Source organism: Coloeus monedula, assembly GCF_965178545.1.
Source record: "Coloeus monedula genome assembly, chromosome: 8".
Lineage (NCBI taxonomy): Eukaryota > Metazoa > Chordata > Aves > Passeriformes > Corvidae > Coloeus > Coloeus monedula.
The window spans coordinates 25,770,546-25,783,305 of NC_138788.1; the positions used below are offsets into that span (position 1 = coordinate 25,770,546).

Genomic DNA, 12,760 nt, shown 5'->3' on the forward strand with positions numbered 1-12,760 from the left:
ACATGAAATCCCTCAGCTGTTCACGTAAAGCATACAGGCAGTAACACCACACTGGACCAAATCCTAGCACCTTGCACGGGGTGAAGGAACAGGACAGACATCTGGGATACCTTCCCAGCACACGCTCCACCCTCCAGGGATCAGCAGCCTGAAGCTTTCTCAGCCAGGGAGAGCCGCTTTCATTTCATGGACCCCCGCTGCATTTTTCTGCCGCAAAATGCTCTTTGAACCTCTAAGCTTTTAGCATCCACAACATCCTGAGGCAAGCAAATCCCCAGCTCCTGTCTCCTTTTGTTTGCTTTGAGCTTTCCTGCTAATAAAAGAACTACGGAGTCTGAAGCCATATTACAGAGCACCATTGAATGGCTTCTCCTTATTTGCCCTTTTTCAGGCCATTTGATTGCTGAGCACTCCATCTTACTTGCCAACATTACAGCTATTTCAGAGAGATGCAGTCAACTTAGGGCCACTGCAATTTATTCCTGTCCTTTACACACACATACACACAGACTCCCTCACAAAGGGCTAAACCTATGACATAACCACAGATTTAACCATTCCTGCAGCTGCTTTTTGAGAGGACACAGTTTAAACACCCAAGCTGAGATGCACCCAGGGTACTCACTGATCCTGCACCAGGCTCCTCGTGGGTCCCCCTGTCCTGCTCAGCCGGAGAACATTCTCGCATCCCCAGCACGAGCCCCTGCTGCAGCACCTCAGCTCACTGTCAGCTCCAAACTGGAAGCGTCATCTCCAAAATTACTGTTGCGCTGGCTCCTGCCAGACTCTTAATTAGAGGAAGGCTGACACAGTTTCTCAGCAAACGGCGTTCGCATACTGCAGGAAAAAACAGAATGAGGGCAAGAGGAAAAATGGGCTAATCAGAGAAAATCAACTGGAGGCAAAAACACGTTGTGTTGTGCAAACCTTATCATAACAATGATGGAGCACAAAATACTGGGGGGAAAAAATGGGTTAGTACACAAGGGAGGCAGGCAGCGCTCTGCAAAGGTGGAGGAGAGTTGATATGCAGTGCAGCATCTCAGCATCCTCACCTGGCAGGCCTTTCCCCACAGCCTGGTTAGGGCAAAGGGGACAGGCTCAGTTTCCAGCACACAGATCAATGTGTCTGAGAGCCTGAACGATGCTGTCTGTGGAGCCCACGGCTGCCCTGCATGATTTACGCTGCCTTTATGAAAGCCTGCAGTGCGAATAAAGCATGAAACTGGGTGCCTTGTCCTCCTCTCCCCACCACTGCCCCTGGCAGCTTGAAGCTATTGTTTTTATTCCAGCTGCAGCCTGGCGGTCAGTCCGGAGAGGAAAGAGACCCTCTGCTCCTACATCTGCTCCGAGAGCCAGGAGTTTCATCAAGCCTCGGGAGAAGAGAGCCTGAGACCCAGAGGCAAAGCCCCAGAGCCTGCGTGCCAAGCCCCAGCTCACAGCGCTCACTGCTCAGGTGAAGGACTCGCTCCGTAGCACAAAAGCAGCACAAATCCATTTACTCTTTCTGCTTCGCTCTGTGAGAGGGAAGGAGCATCGCTCGCCCGGCTTCAGGCAGCTCCAGCCGCAAATGCAAACCCAAAGGGAAGCACGGGGACAAGGGCGTGTGAAAATGGCCCCTTCATCCACCCCTACACACCATACGGGCCAAACCTGCCTTGAAAAGCTTTAGGTTTTCCCCCAGGCTGATGGCAAAGGCACTTTGATGACAATGAAGGGAACAATTCCAGCGGAGTTTCCATCCCCTCCCCTGTGACTTCCCTACAGGGAACTGGGAGGTGGCAGGAAAGCTGAAGGAGGTGAAACATTAGCAGCAGCTCACCACGCAGAGACAAGGCAGGCATTCAAAAAAAAGTACAACGTATCCAAACGCTACTTAAAAGCACCCTAAAAGTACAGGACTGGCTTTCTCCATCCAGACCAAAATATCAAGATGGGAAGACGCGACTGTTTTTCTTCTCTCACCACGCAGCCTTGCTTTTGATACCAGATAGAATAGTCCCTTTCAAATTCCTGACTGCAAAGGCGAGGAAGCACTGGCTGAAAAAAGCATCAGTCAGGCAAAACTAAAAGCCTCTCCGCGAAGAGAAGCCCTTCGAGGAATTTAGTTTCTCGAGGATCCTCCCCACCAGCAGCCCACGCCTTTCCCCAGCACTGAAAGCCCTTTTCAACACGTGGTAAAAAGGGGCCCTGCCAGTAAAGACGGCAAAACAAGCACAAGACAAAACATGAAGGTATATCACAGCCTGGGGGAAATATGGGGAAACAGCAATTAAAGGAATTCTGATAAGTGAAACCGCAAGGAATAAGCTAAACCCACGAATGATTGTCTGACCTCTCTGGGCAGCTCCTTTGGAGCTCCTCAGCAGCTGCTTAGGCTCCTACAAGCTCATCAAACCTCGCCTCTGCTCAAAGTCAGCCAGTCCCAAGAGCCTTTTCTCTCTTTCTGGATGCAGAAACAAGCACTAATACACCAGTGGTTAACAGCTGCCCCACTGGGGAACTTTGGGCAAGAAGCAGTTTTCCAAAAGCTCACAAACCCAAGGAACAAGACCCCAGAAAAATCAGGAAGGTCATCTCCAGCAGAAACCTTTCTGATTTGCCCTTTTCAGTAAAACAAAAAGTCACACAACCATCACAAACCGGTGGAAGACAAACAAAAAACCAGAATACAAACCCCAAGCCAGATACTGTGTTATACATATAGTTCTCCCGGGAAAGAAAACAAACATACAAGACCAGTGTTGGCACTGTAGCTCTAGTATTCCTGCTAATGACAGGAGCAGCAGACGGACCCAACTACCTGGAAGTACTTGCTTGAATCTCCACAGCAGCACAGTCTCTGTCGCAGCCCCTGTGCACAAGTGCTGGCCAGGGCGGGTGCTGGACAGTGCTGAGCACAGGCACCTCTAATGGAGACAGATCTGGCTTTCTGTGCTCAGAAAACCAGCACTGCAGCATCCATCCCTCAGTATTAAAAGTCTTTTTTCACTGAACTGCTGCCTCTAAAATGCCTTTGCAGCAATCTAACCAGATGCTCCACCAATAATAACCACACACTTCAGGTGTTCCAGTCACCTGCTTTTCCAAAGACATTCTCAACTCAATCATCAGCTTTGGGGGTTTCAGAGAGTTCCTGCAGCCACTGCATCAATGAAGTGTCCTCCTGACCTTCAGCCAGACCTACCTGCAAGTCATTAATCACTTCTGAAATCCCCATCCATTACCAAGTTCCACAACAGGAACAGTGAGAATATGAGATGCACAAATAGTTTTGCTGGCAGATTTCTTCAACTTTTAAACAAGAAGTGTTTGGGTTATTTTACGCCATAGAAAATTTAAAAAAAAAAAGAAAAAAGAAAAAAGAAAAAAAAGAAAAAGGCAAGGGGCTACAAATACATATTTTATAATCAGACTTTAATTTTTTCTGTTATTACTGCAATAAAGTGCACCTACTTCCACATGAAATGTGATAATCTGGCTCTTAATACAGCCAACATAGTATCAAAAGATAGACCTCAGTGCAAAATGCTTCTCTGAAGACACCCAAAGCAGTTAAGACCTTTAGTGTGCAAACAACCTTTTCCAATGCATGTAAGTCCTGGCTGAGGGACAGCAAATGAGTTGGCAAAACACAAGGGCAGCAGGTTTACTATTTCAGTGCCAGGAGCCCTTTGGAAAGGCCCTGTAGTGATCACCTGTGTAAGGATTCTGATGAGCATCAAATTCAACCCACATCTAGACTTCAGCTACAAAACAGATGGAAGAGAAGTCCAGACAAAGCAGGAGTGGGGGAGAGAGGGAAAGCGCTAAAATGTATACATGGGCAGTAAGCATGGAAACACAGGACTGGCTGAGCTGAGAATGATTTCAAGACTGTCTCCATCTATAGTGAGCTAATCAGCTGTGAACCCAAGAATTTTAACATGTACCACAAGAACAAAATAGGACCTGCAGCCATTTTTTCTGGTGTGAAACAGAGCCCATTTTGTCCAGGGACATTTAACTAGAAAGGCGTGTCTGGTTTTATTTTTCCATTGTTCTTTTAAATAAAAGTAAATATAAAAGTGGTTATTTTGTGTGGAAAAAAACCCCAAACCTCAGCAGTTTCAATATGCTTTGAACTGCAGTACAAAAGCTGTTCATCTAAACCCCTCCCCTTCCTCAAAATATACATGCCAGCAATATCAACTTTACACGGTAAGAAAATATATACACATTAAATACAGTAAACATTCTGCATTTTTTTAACCTTTATACAATATTAGTGAAAAAAAATCCATTAATAAAACTACATACAATATATTCGACAGAGTAAGCAACTGTTACGAGAGGGAAGGCAGATGAGCTATCAAAGACAGCAAAAGATGGCATTGACATAACGATGTTAACACTTGAAAAGAAAAAATACATTTAGTACGAATTTGCAGATGTCACAGATTTCCTCTAAGATGTGTCCATTCTACAGCAGTTCTTTTATATGTAATATACATAATTAAATTTGAAGGTTTTGTGGGTGGCAGGTTTTTTAAGCCTTATTTTACATTCTTATCATACAAGACAGGGTAATCTACAAGAATTAAAACAGAACAGTATTATAAAACACACATATTGATGTTATTAAAAAATCTTACTTATTATGGGAATCCCCATTGGTGCTGCTATCCAATACCTTAACTTTCTCTTCCTATATACACCCATCCTACAGACAAACCACAGTGTAAGATTGAAGTGACAGCATTTGCACAGATAGCACAAAAGGAGATCACACCTTCCTCTGATTATTCCAAAAACAGCTCCTGGAGCTTTGGGCACATATTGTGTGTGCAGCAGGACTTCACACCAAGGAATTCAGTCTTCATATGGCTTTCACAGTCTTTACACAGGTGAGCCAAATGCTTTTCTCAAATCTCCACGGAGATGATATTTTAGGATTAGTATTTTCTCCATTTAAAGAAAGTGCAACTGTTTATTTTGTATTTTTAAGAGACACTGGATGTTCATACCAATTCTGCTTTGCAGATTACCATGATTCAGCCCAGATCTGAACCACTTCCTCGCCTGCTCACAACAGGGGAGGTCTAACATTGTTTCTGAACTCGCATGTCATGTCACAGGGCAGTTCTTCCCCAGCCAACCTAAAACAATGCTTGCAGGTATGTCCTGGCAAGAAAATGAATACATACTGTTTTCAAATATGTCTTGTGATTAGCAAGGAACACAAGAAAACTTCCCCCAGCTTTCAATATGGTAAAATATTTATACCCAATTCTGATAGGGCTATAGGAACAGCTGGAGTTTTTTCAGTTTATCCACTTCAATTTTTCAGAGGTGGAGCATTTGTAGTAAAAACCAATGTTAGTCAAATCACATCCTCATGTGTCTAGTACTTGTCTGAATCAAGCTCAAGTTCTAACTCAGGTGACTGATTTCTTCTGTTCCAAGCAAGGTGAAGTTCCATTCATTCTACATCTTCTTTGATTTCAGTTTCTCTGTTATTTTCCCTTAACTAGGCAAGATTTCATGAATCTGGCTCCCAGAAGTCATGCAGTTTTCCCTAAAGAGTAAAAACAAATTAGTACACAAGTCAGAAATCCAGTGTCAGAAGAACTGAGTAGAGGAGGCAAGTGCTTAGCTTGGGAGCACCTCAAAGTGCTGGAAAAGGTCCCTGGAATTTTATTCTGAAACATTTGCCAGTTTCCCTTATGTGAATCAACCCCAAACATCTCGGAAAAAACAACTCTGAAAGAGCTACCTCATTATCAACTTTCATTAATTGCTAAGCAGATTCTGCAGCCATGTGTTACATGTGTTGCTCCCCGCTCTAGAACATGAAATCTCACACACACTACACACAACTTTTTTTTTTTTTGCACGTGGTTGGGAGAGATTAATAGTCTTTATAAATGGTTAATTACAGAGTTTTTAACTGCCATCCATACTAGGCATATATGTATAACTTAAATTTTATGTAAATGATACTCTGCATTACTGGAAAGCTAAGCTTTTCCAAGAGAGAGAGCTTTATGTTCCAAAACAGGATTCAAACAGTTGGTCTGATCACATTACAACAGAAACCTTACCAGGTTGGAAGAAACAACTCTGAACTTTGGGTATCACAGAAATTATCCACCTATTCCACCAAGGCCAGCTAGATGTCACAAAGGCAAATATTTCTGAGGCATATCATGGCATTATTTACTACTGTGTACTTCTACAAACACGAGAGGCTTTGCCTAATCATGGCATGAAATTTGACACATTCAAATGGGGAGGAGTTGTCAAGAGCCCTTAATAATACGTGAATAAAGCCCTGGACTCAAGAAGTCTCAAAGCTACATGGTGCCAGACCACAGCAGGAAGTGCCTCACTGCATTCCTGCCCCAACGTCCTTTTGGAAGCATCTGCTAATAGCTGTAATCAGAGAGAGGCCCTGTGACTTGACTCAAACTGGGATTTCAGTGTATGACACACACCTTCACAAAACCAGCACTTTTAAGGATGGAGAGGAGATCTTGGTTTTAATGAAGCCAGCAAAGTAAGAATTTTAATTAAAATCCATTCCAATACATCTAAGTGTATTTCACAGCCACACCATTTATGAAGAAAATTTCTTGAAAAGAATATGCTATTTTCAAGTGCTAAAAAATGAGTTACATGCACCCCACAATGTGAGAAGAGAGAAAATGGTTTCATTACAGTACCTGAGTAAGCCGAGTGGTTTGTATCACATCCTGCCATTTGCCATATATCCTAGCAGCCAAGCCTTTTACCTGCAAATTCACACTGATTACTTTAGCCATTTATGTTTAAAAAGGCAAAATCATACCCCCCCCCCAGCTTTAAACTCATAAAACCCCAGATAACCCAACCTACAAGGTTTACTGGAAAGGAACAATTTTGTTGTCACTAAGTATCATCACATCAACTTCAGATCCCTGTAACTCGTGACTCTGAATTTAAAGTCATGCACTCCACAAACACATTAGAGGCACATGACTCCCTAGGTTAAATGTTTGGAATCACTATGCAAACCTCTGGCCTCCAAACACCACCTCATCCCTGGGTCATGAGGTTTGTCACACAAGTCTGTTTATATCTTAAAGGTGCAACTGCAGCCACAAAAGCCAACAATGCAGCACTGGCTGCTTCTGAAACCAATTCCTTGTACATAAACCTGTGCTTTTTCATAACCAATCACAAGCAGGTGTTTAATCCAAGCCATTCACACTGAGATTTGCTTCATATGCTGTGTTAAAACCCAGCACAGTGGCATCCTCTAGAAGTTATTGCTGTATTACACAATGAAGCAATGGAGAAAACCAGAGTAAGATTTTCTCCTTTCAATGCAAAGGCAAATAGAAACTGAAGTGAAAGTGACCAGAGATACAACAATCCAAGGCATGAGTAATTAACTTGTTAAAAGCATCCGTGCTCCACTAATCTGGCTGAGTAAGAAAAGAACAATGTTTTTGAGAGGCAAGTAAGCACACAAGTGCAAATGTCTGATTTAAAGCTGAAGAAGCCAAGGCTTTTCAAAGTTGGGGCTGGTCACTTTGTCACTGAGCTGACTTGGTTTGTTACAACAGCATGTAAAGCATGAAGGTCACAAAATTAGGACTACCAATAGTAAGGCCCACATCACAAAGCAAACAAAAGGCAAGTGTCCAAGCTTGATGCTAGATCACATACACTGTCGGCTTAAATCCAGAGCATTTTTAATTAACTCATTCATTTGGAAAATAAAATGGAGACTCATGCAAGACAGGCAACTTTTTCAGTCCTCTGTATCGGACCCTGCATGTAGGGCCTGCTCTTACAACTGGAGTCAGCTGTCAGTGACTGCCACAAAGAGAAAGAGAGCAATTCTGTGGGCCTAGAAGTTGAGATGCCTGGCTAAAAGGGAGACCAGTCACATTTTACAGCTGTTAAAGAGTCCTGTTGTTAGCAAAAGGAGAATTTTCAGTGAATTAAAATGGGTATGTATTTATCCCCATGCAAAGACATGATGCAGACAGGAAAAAAACCCCAAACCCATGAGGAACTCCTAGAATTTCCAGGGCTGGGATGAGGGAACAACACGTACCACAAACACTAAACCACCCCAAAACAAAACAGAAAAGTCAAGTTTTGCATCTTACCTTCGACCGATAAAACAGCCTTGCATCTTCCCTAATATCACCTTTTACGTGCTTATCTAAGGCACGACAAAGCTTCAGTAAGTGTTGCTAAATAAAGACAAAAGTGTACAGCTATTAAATCCTCCATGTCAAAACTACAAGCTTTATTCAAATATTATAGCAATTTTAAAATTACATGCTTCATTTTGATTTTTTCTCAGAAATACATAGTAAAGAAAGGGAAAAGAAAGGAAACAAGATCACATTGTAAGATCCTCTATCTGTTGCTGGCATGCTCCTGGTAAACCAGATCTGAGTTTTTAAAAGCAGCTTCAAAGTATAGCAGAGCTATACAACACAAATTCTAAAGTTCCTACTAACTAATTTGCAAATCCTTTCTGTCCCCAAAGTAGCAAACACAGTGCAGTGCCACTCACATTTTTTATCAGCAAAAAACGTTCTGAAGCTACAATAGCTAAAAATAATCTTTTCAGTAATGATGACTTGGGTAATTTCTTTTGTAGGAATTGGCTGAGCAGGTAAAATATATCCAAGGTTTATGTGCTGATCTTTTATTTCTCTCTAAATTTCTCATACTTTAATAAAGCAGTTTTGCACTTCATAATCTCCTGATAATGACTCCCAAGGTCTTTCACATTCTGTTAATTTCTTCATAAAATTCCTGTTTTCAGTCTATCACTGAGCAGCTGTCAAGAGGCTCTGCTCTGCAGAACAGGTGAGACATGCTGAAATTCTATTTATAAACATTTGCTGGTGTCTCAAGGCCACCACAATTTACCCCCTCTAACTGGAAGGGGGCCAGAAATTAAATAGTTAAGATTGATTTTACACCAGTCTAGCTTGCACAATATTATGCCACACCCCTCTTATCACTTGATGGCTAACAGGTAAGTGAATAACAGAATTTTTCTTCATTAAGAGATTGAGACATTAAAAAAAAAAAATCAAGTTCTCCAGAAATCTAAGTTGTAAACTGAGACACTTTAAACCCTCCAAATGTAACCAAACATATTTGCTTTATATCTCTCAAACAGTTCTTAGGACAGATTTCTTAAAAGCTAAGAGTGATTCCACAGGGCAGAAGGTTTACACAAACACCTTGCAGCAGCAACTCCCAGCAAATGATCACAGAAATCTGAACAGGAATACTGCAAGGCTAAGCAGAAAGTATTACTCATAAGATGTTCACATCAAATGGCACAAAGGAGCTACCACTACAGAGAGGAGCTACAGTCCTTGCTTTCACTTCCTGCAATCCAGCACTGGAAACTGTAATGTGCTTGAAAATATTTTACTGGATGTTTTTAAAGTGGTTTTCTCCTAGACTGAAAAATCTCAATCCTACTTCCAAAGTTGATAGGATCATTTGACTAAGAATTTCTGCATTGTGTTTATCTCCAGATACTTTCTGAGAAAGATTAACACAGCAAATGCAAGCTCATCCACAGCTTAATGTTTGAAGGCAGCTCTGTTTACAGAAAAACAGAAGAGGTTTTTCTCTGCAGTAAACACAGGAAGTAAACAGGGAAGCTCTTCTGCATTTACCCTGCCCCAGAAGAAAAGTTTCCCCCAATGCTATTATGCACTGGTGATCTTCTATCACATGATAGCTCTTACCAAAACAGCCTGAATGTGCATGATAAACAATACTTTAAAACCTAAAGATCTAGCCACTAAAGTTACTTACCCTTTGACTGGAATTTACAACATCAAGAAAACTGGCTTCACTGACTAGATGAAGGAGGACATAGATTAGGTAGTATACCTGGAGAGAAATCAAAAGCTTTAGCAGTCAAAGCACCATTATAACTCTTCACATCTAGAAACAGCACCATGTCTGCTTTCTGGAATGAATCCTCCAACAGCCACGCCAATGGACAAGTTTATCAATTTATCTGCCTAAATAATTTGAAACAGTATAGTCACACATTAGAAACATTTTAAAACGCTATTATATTGTTTTAAATAACCTAAGTAGCCCATAAAGTTTTCTGTGGTTTTAATAACTGAAAACTAAATTCAGCAGTTGGCTTTATTTTCCCATCATCTACCTCCAGATCAAAACACTTGCTGAGAGATTCCATGATAACCACTCAAATAACCAAACCAATATTCAATTTTCAGATGGATGGAAATACTAAACCTTTCTAACACTTGTTTGAGAGAAGAGATTAACAAAAGATTCATAAATCTTTTACTGAAGCCTGCAGGTGAAGGTTTGGCTCAGCACCAAACACTTTTCACTGTTTACATCACAAGGGAGGGAAGATCGTCCTCTGATTACAGAAGTTGGGACTCAAGACATCCTCATGACTCAGAAAATCTGACCATTTCCCTGTTTACAAAACAGCCCAATACAAGTTCCTCCACCACAGGCTATTTCTCTGCTTCCTCCATGACTATAACCAAAAATAATAATATTTTAAAGATGAACAGTAACAAAACAGTGGATTTACAATTCCACACCCAGAACTGTCCACAGTTAAAAAGTAAAAGAAACATTCCCCAAGCTGCATGAAATATATAAGTATATAAATATATAAAATATATAAAAGATGCATAAAAAAACAAAAGCAGAAAGGTACTATTGGCTATATACCTTGTGTTCTAGTTCTGCATGAGGGTGGTTTTCATCATCTTTCTGCTCCTTCAGTCCCTCTCTCATCTCTCTCATCTTCTTCAGTAGATAAGAAGGTTTCATACACACCAGAAAGTGATGCAGAAGAAACATCTACAGATACAAGCATTAACAAATTGGACTGATTTACTGACAACAGCAAATTGGAAACTGAGTGTCACTACAATATTAGTTGTCTAAGACAAGGACAGAAAAAGGATTTTTAATTAACAAGGAGGTTTTCATGCTTTGAGTAATTTTTGATTATTCACAGTCTTCAGTGTTCATACACTGCCTCAATAAAAGATCAAACCTATGTAAAGGTTGTCTCCACATGAATACAAAAGGAAGACGAAGTGTAGACCTCTTTCCAATGACTAAAATTAACGTTTAGACACATAAACAAGCACTTAGAAGCTGCAGAACATGCAGATTACACGCAAGGGCAAATATACTTTTAATACTAATCTAAACAAAATTATTGATTGGTCATTTTGCAAGGTTCTTGAAAATAGGCTTACAATATTAAAACATAAAACACAAAACATACAATATATATGTTTTCTAAACTTCCAAATTATACAAAGAAAACACGGGTAAGCAGTACCTGCTTGTCACTGTCATCAGGTATTTCTACATGCTTTTTATGAAGAAGTTTTGCAATTATCACTAGGCTAAGACGTCTTCTTACTTCCCTGAAAAACAATTTTAAAAAATTATGTCCCATAGAATTTCTCAAATCCACAGTTTCTATAAAGTATGCGAGGCTATGCATGGCTTCCCTAGACAAACTGGCATGCAACTATTAAACAGGATTTTCTGAATATAGGTGCTATATAAACCAGTAAGTAGGCTAGTAAAACAGAAGTACCCTTAATCTCATTGCAGCTCAGCTTCTGCACAAGTAAACAAGGCTATATACTCGTCTCCAAGCCTGAAGTTAATGACCAACTAATTCTCCTTGCTCAGTTACATTGTAATTTATTCATTTCAAAGATACAGAACTCAGAATGATGCTTAGAAGCAGACATGAATCACCCAAAGAAAACTTAAATTTTGGTCATTCAGACAAGAATTAGAGCAATGGATGTCAGAACCTGAAGCTAAGCCTTTCTTTGCTACAGGGTACCAAGAATCCATAGCCCAGAAACTACATAAAAGATTTAACAACGCTTTTTCTCAGCAGAGGCGATCAGGAAGCTATACATGCACACCAAGAATTGCACATACATCTGTAACATATGAGAAAACACAAATGCCTTTTTTTTTTTAGGTGCCATGTAATAAATACTGCATTTTTTAGACTTTGGGCTTATACAAATAAACCAGCTGTTAATGACCCCACATATTTCTGATGCTGCAGTGTCGTTACCTTCCACGCTCGATCCAGCTGGGCACGAGCTGAACAAGCCACAGGAGGTTGTGGTGATTACTGGAGAGCTCACTCACTGCCAGGCACAGCTCAGGCATCTTTAAAAGAACAACAAAACATCCTGAAACTGGAGAATGGCTGTTTGCTTTATTTGCAAAGGAGCACATACCTACACCCCAGAAACACAGGAAACATAAGTGATAAAAGGAACTGATCTAACAGGAGATGAGGTACATAAAGAAATTTCTGCATTGCACCTGAAGGTGAGTCTGCTAAATACTATTTAAACTAGGGTAGTTGAGATCAGAATGTTTTTAATGACATCTTACCAGCATAGTGCAATAATTTCTTCTTTCAAACTACCATTTTAAACATACAGCTATTTCAGCACACTTAAGATAAACAAACTCTTTTAGAAGAGGACAGGCAACTTAATGTTACGCAACAAAAACCCTCTCAGTATACCCACCCACTTCCTAAATCTCACACAAACACAAAGCTTTGAATTTTTCATATTATTATACCTACTATTATTGAAAATTCTGTATTACATTTTCAGCCAGTACTTTTCTGACATGTCAAAAAAGAAAAATAAAAAAAAGAAAACTTCAAAACAGAAGTTGCAGTTTC

General features: G+C 40.6%; 1 protein-coding gene across 2 annotated transcripts in view; it reads right to left on the bottom strand.

The window, feature by feature from the left end:
- Positions 1-3,442: 3,442 nt before the first annotated feature.
- SLF2 (SMC5-SMC6 complex localization factor 2) overlaps positions 3,443-12,760 on the bottom strand; it is a 29,706-nt gene continuing 20,388 nt past the window's right edge. For both annotated transcript variants that reach the window (XM_082286194.1, XM_082286193.1), the window contains exons 14-20: positions 12,131-12,228; positions 11,366-11,453; positions 10,741-10,872; positions 9,829-9,906; positions 8,142-8,228; positions 6,705-6,773; positions 3,443-5,557 (exon numbers count right to left, since the gene is read on the bottom strand). In XM_082286194.1, the coding sequence (XP_082142320.1) occupies positions 5,522-5,557; positions 6,705-6,773; positions 8,142-8,228; positions 9,829-9,906; positions 10,741-10,872; positions 11,366-11,453; positions 12,131-12,228 (588 nt within the window). In that variant the 3' untranslated portion in view covers positions 3,443-5,521. The remainder of the gene's footprint in view (positions 5,558-6,704; positions 6,774-8,141; positions 8,229-9,828; positions 9,907-10,740; positions 10,873-11,365; positions 11,454-12,130; positions 12,229-12,760) is intronic.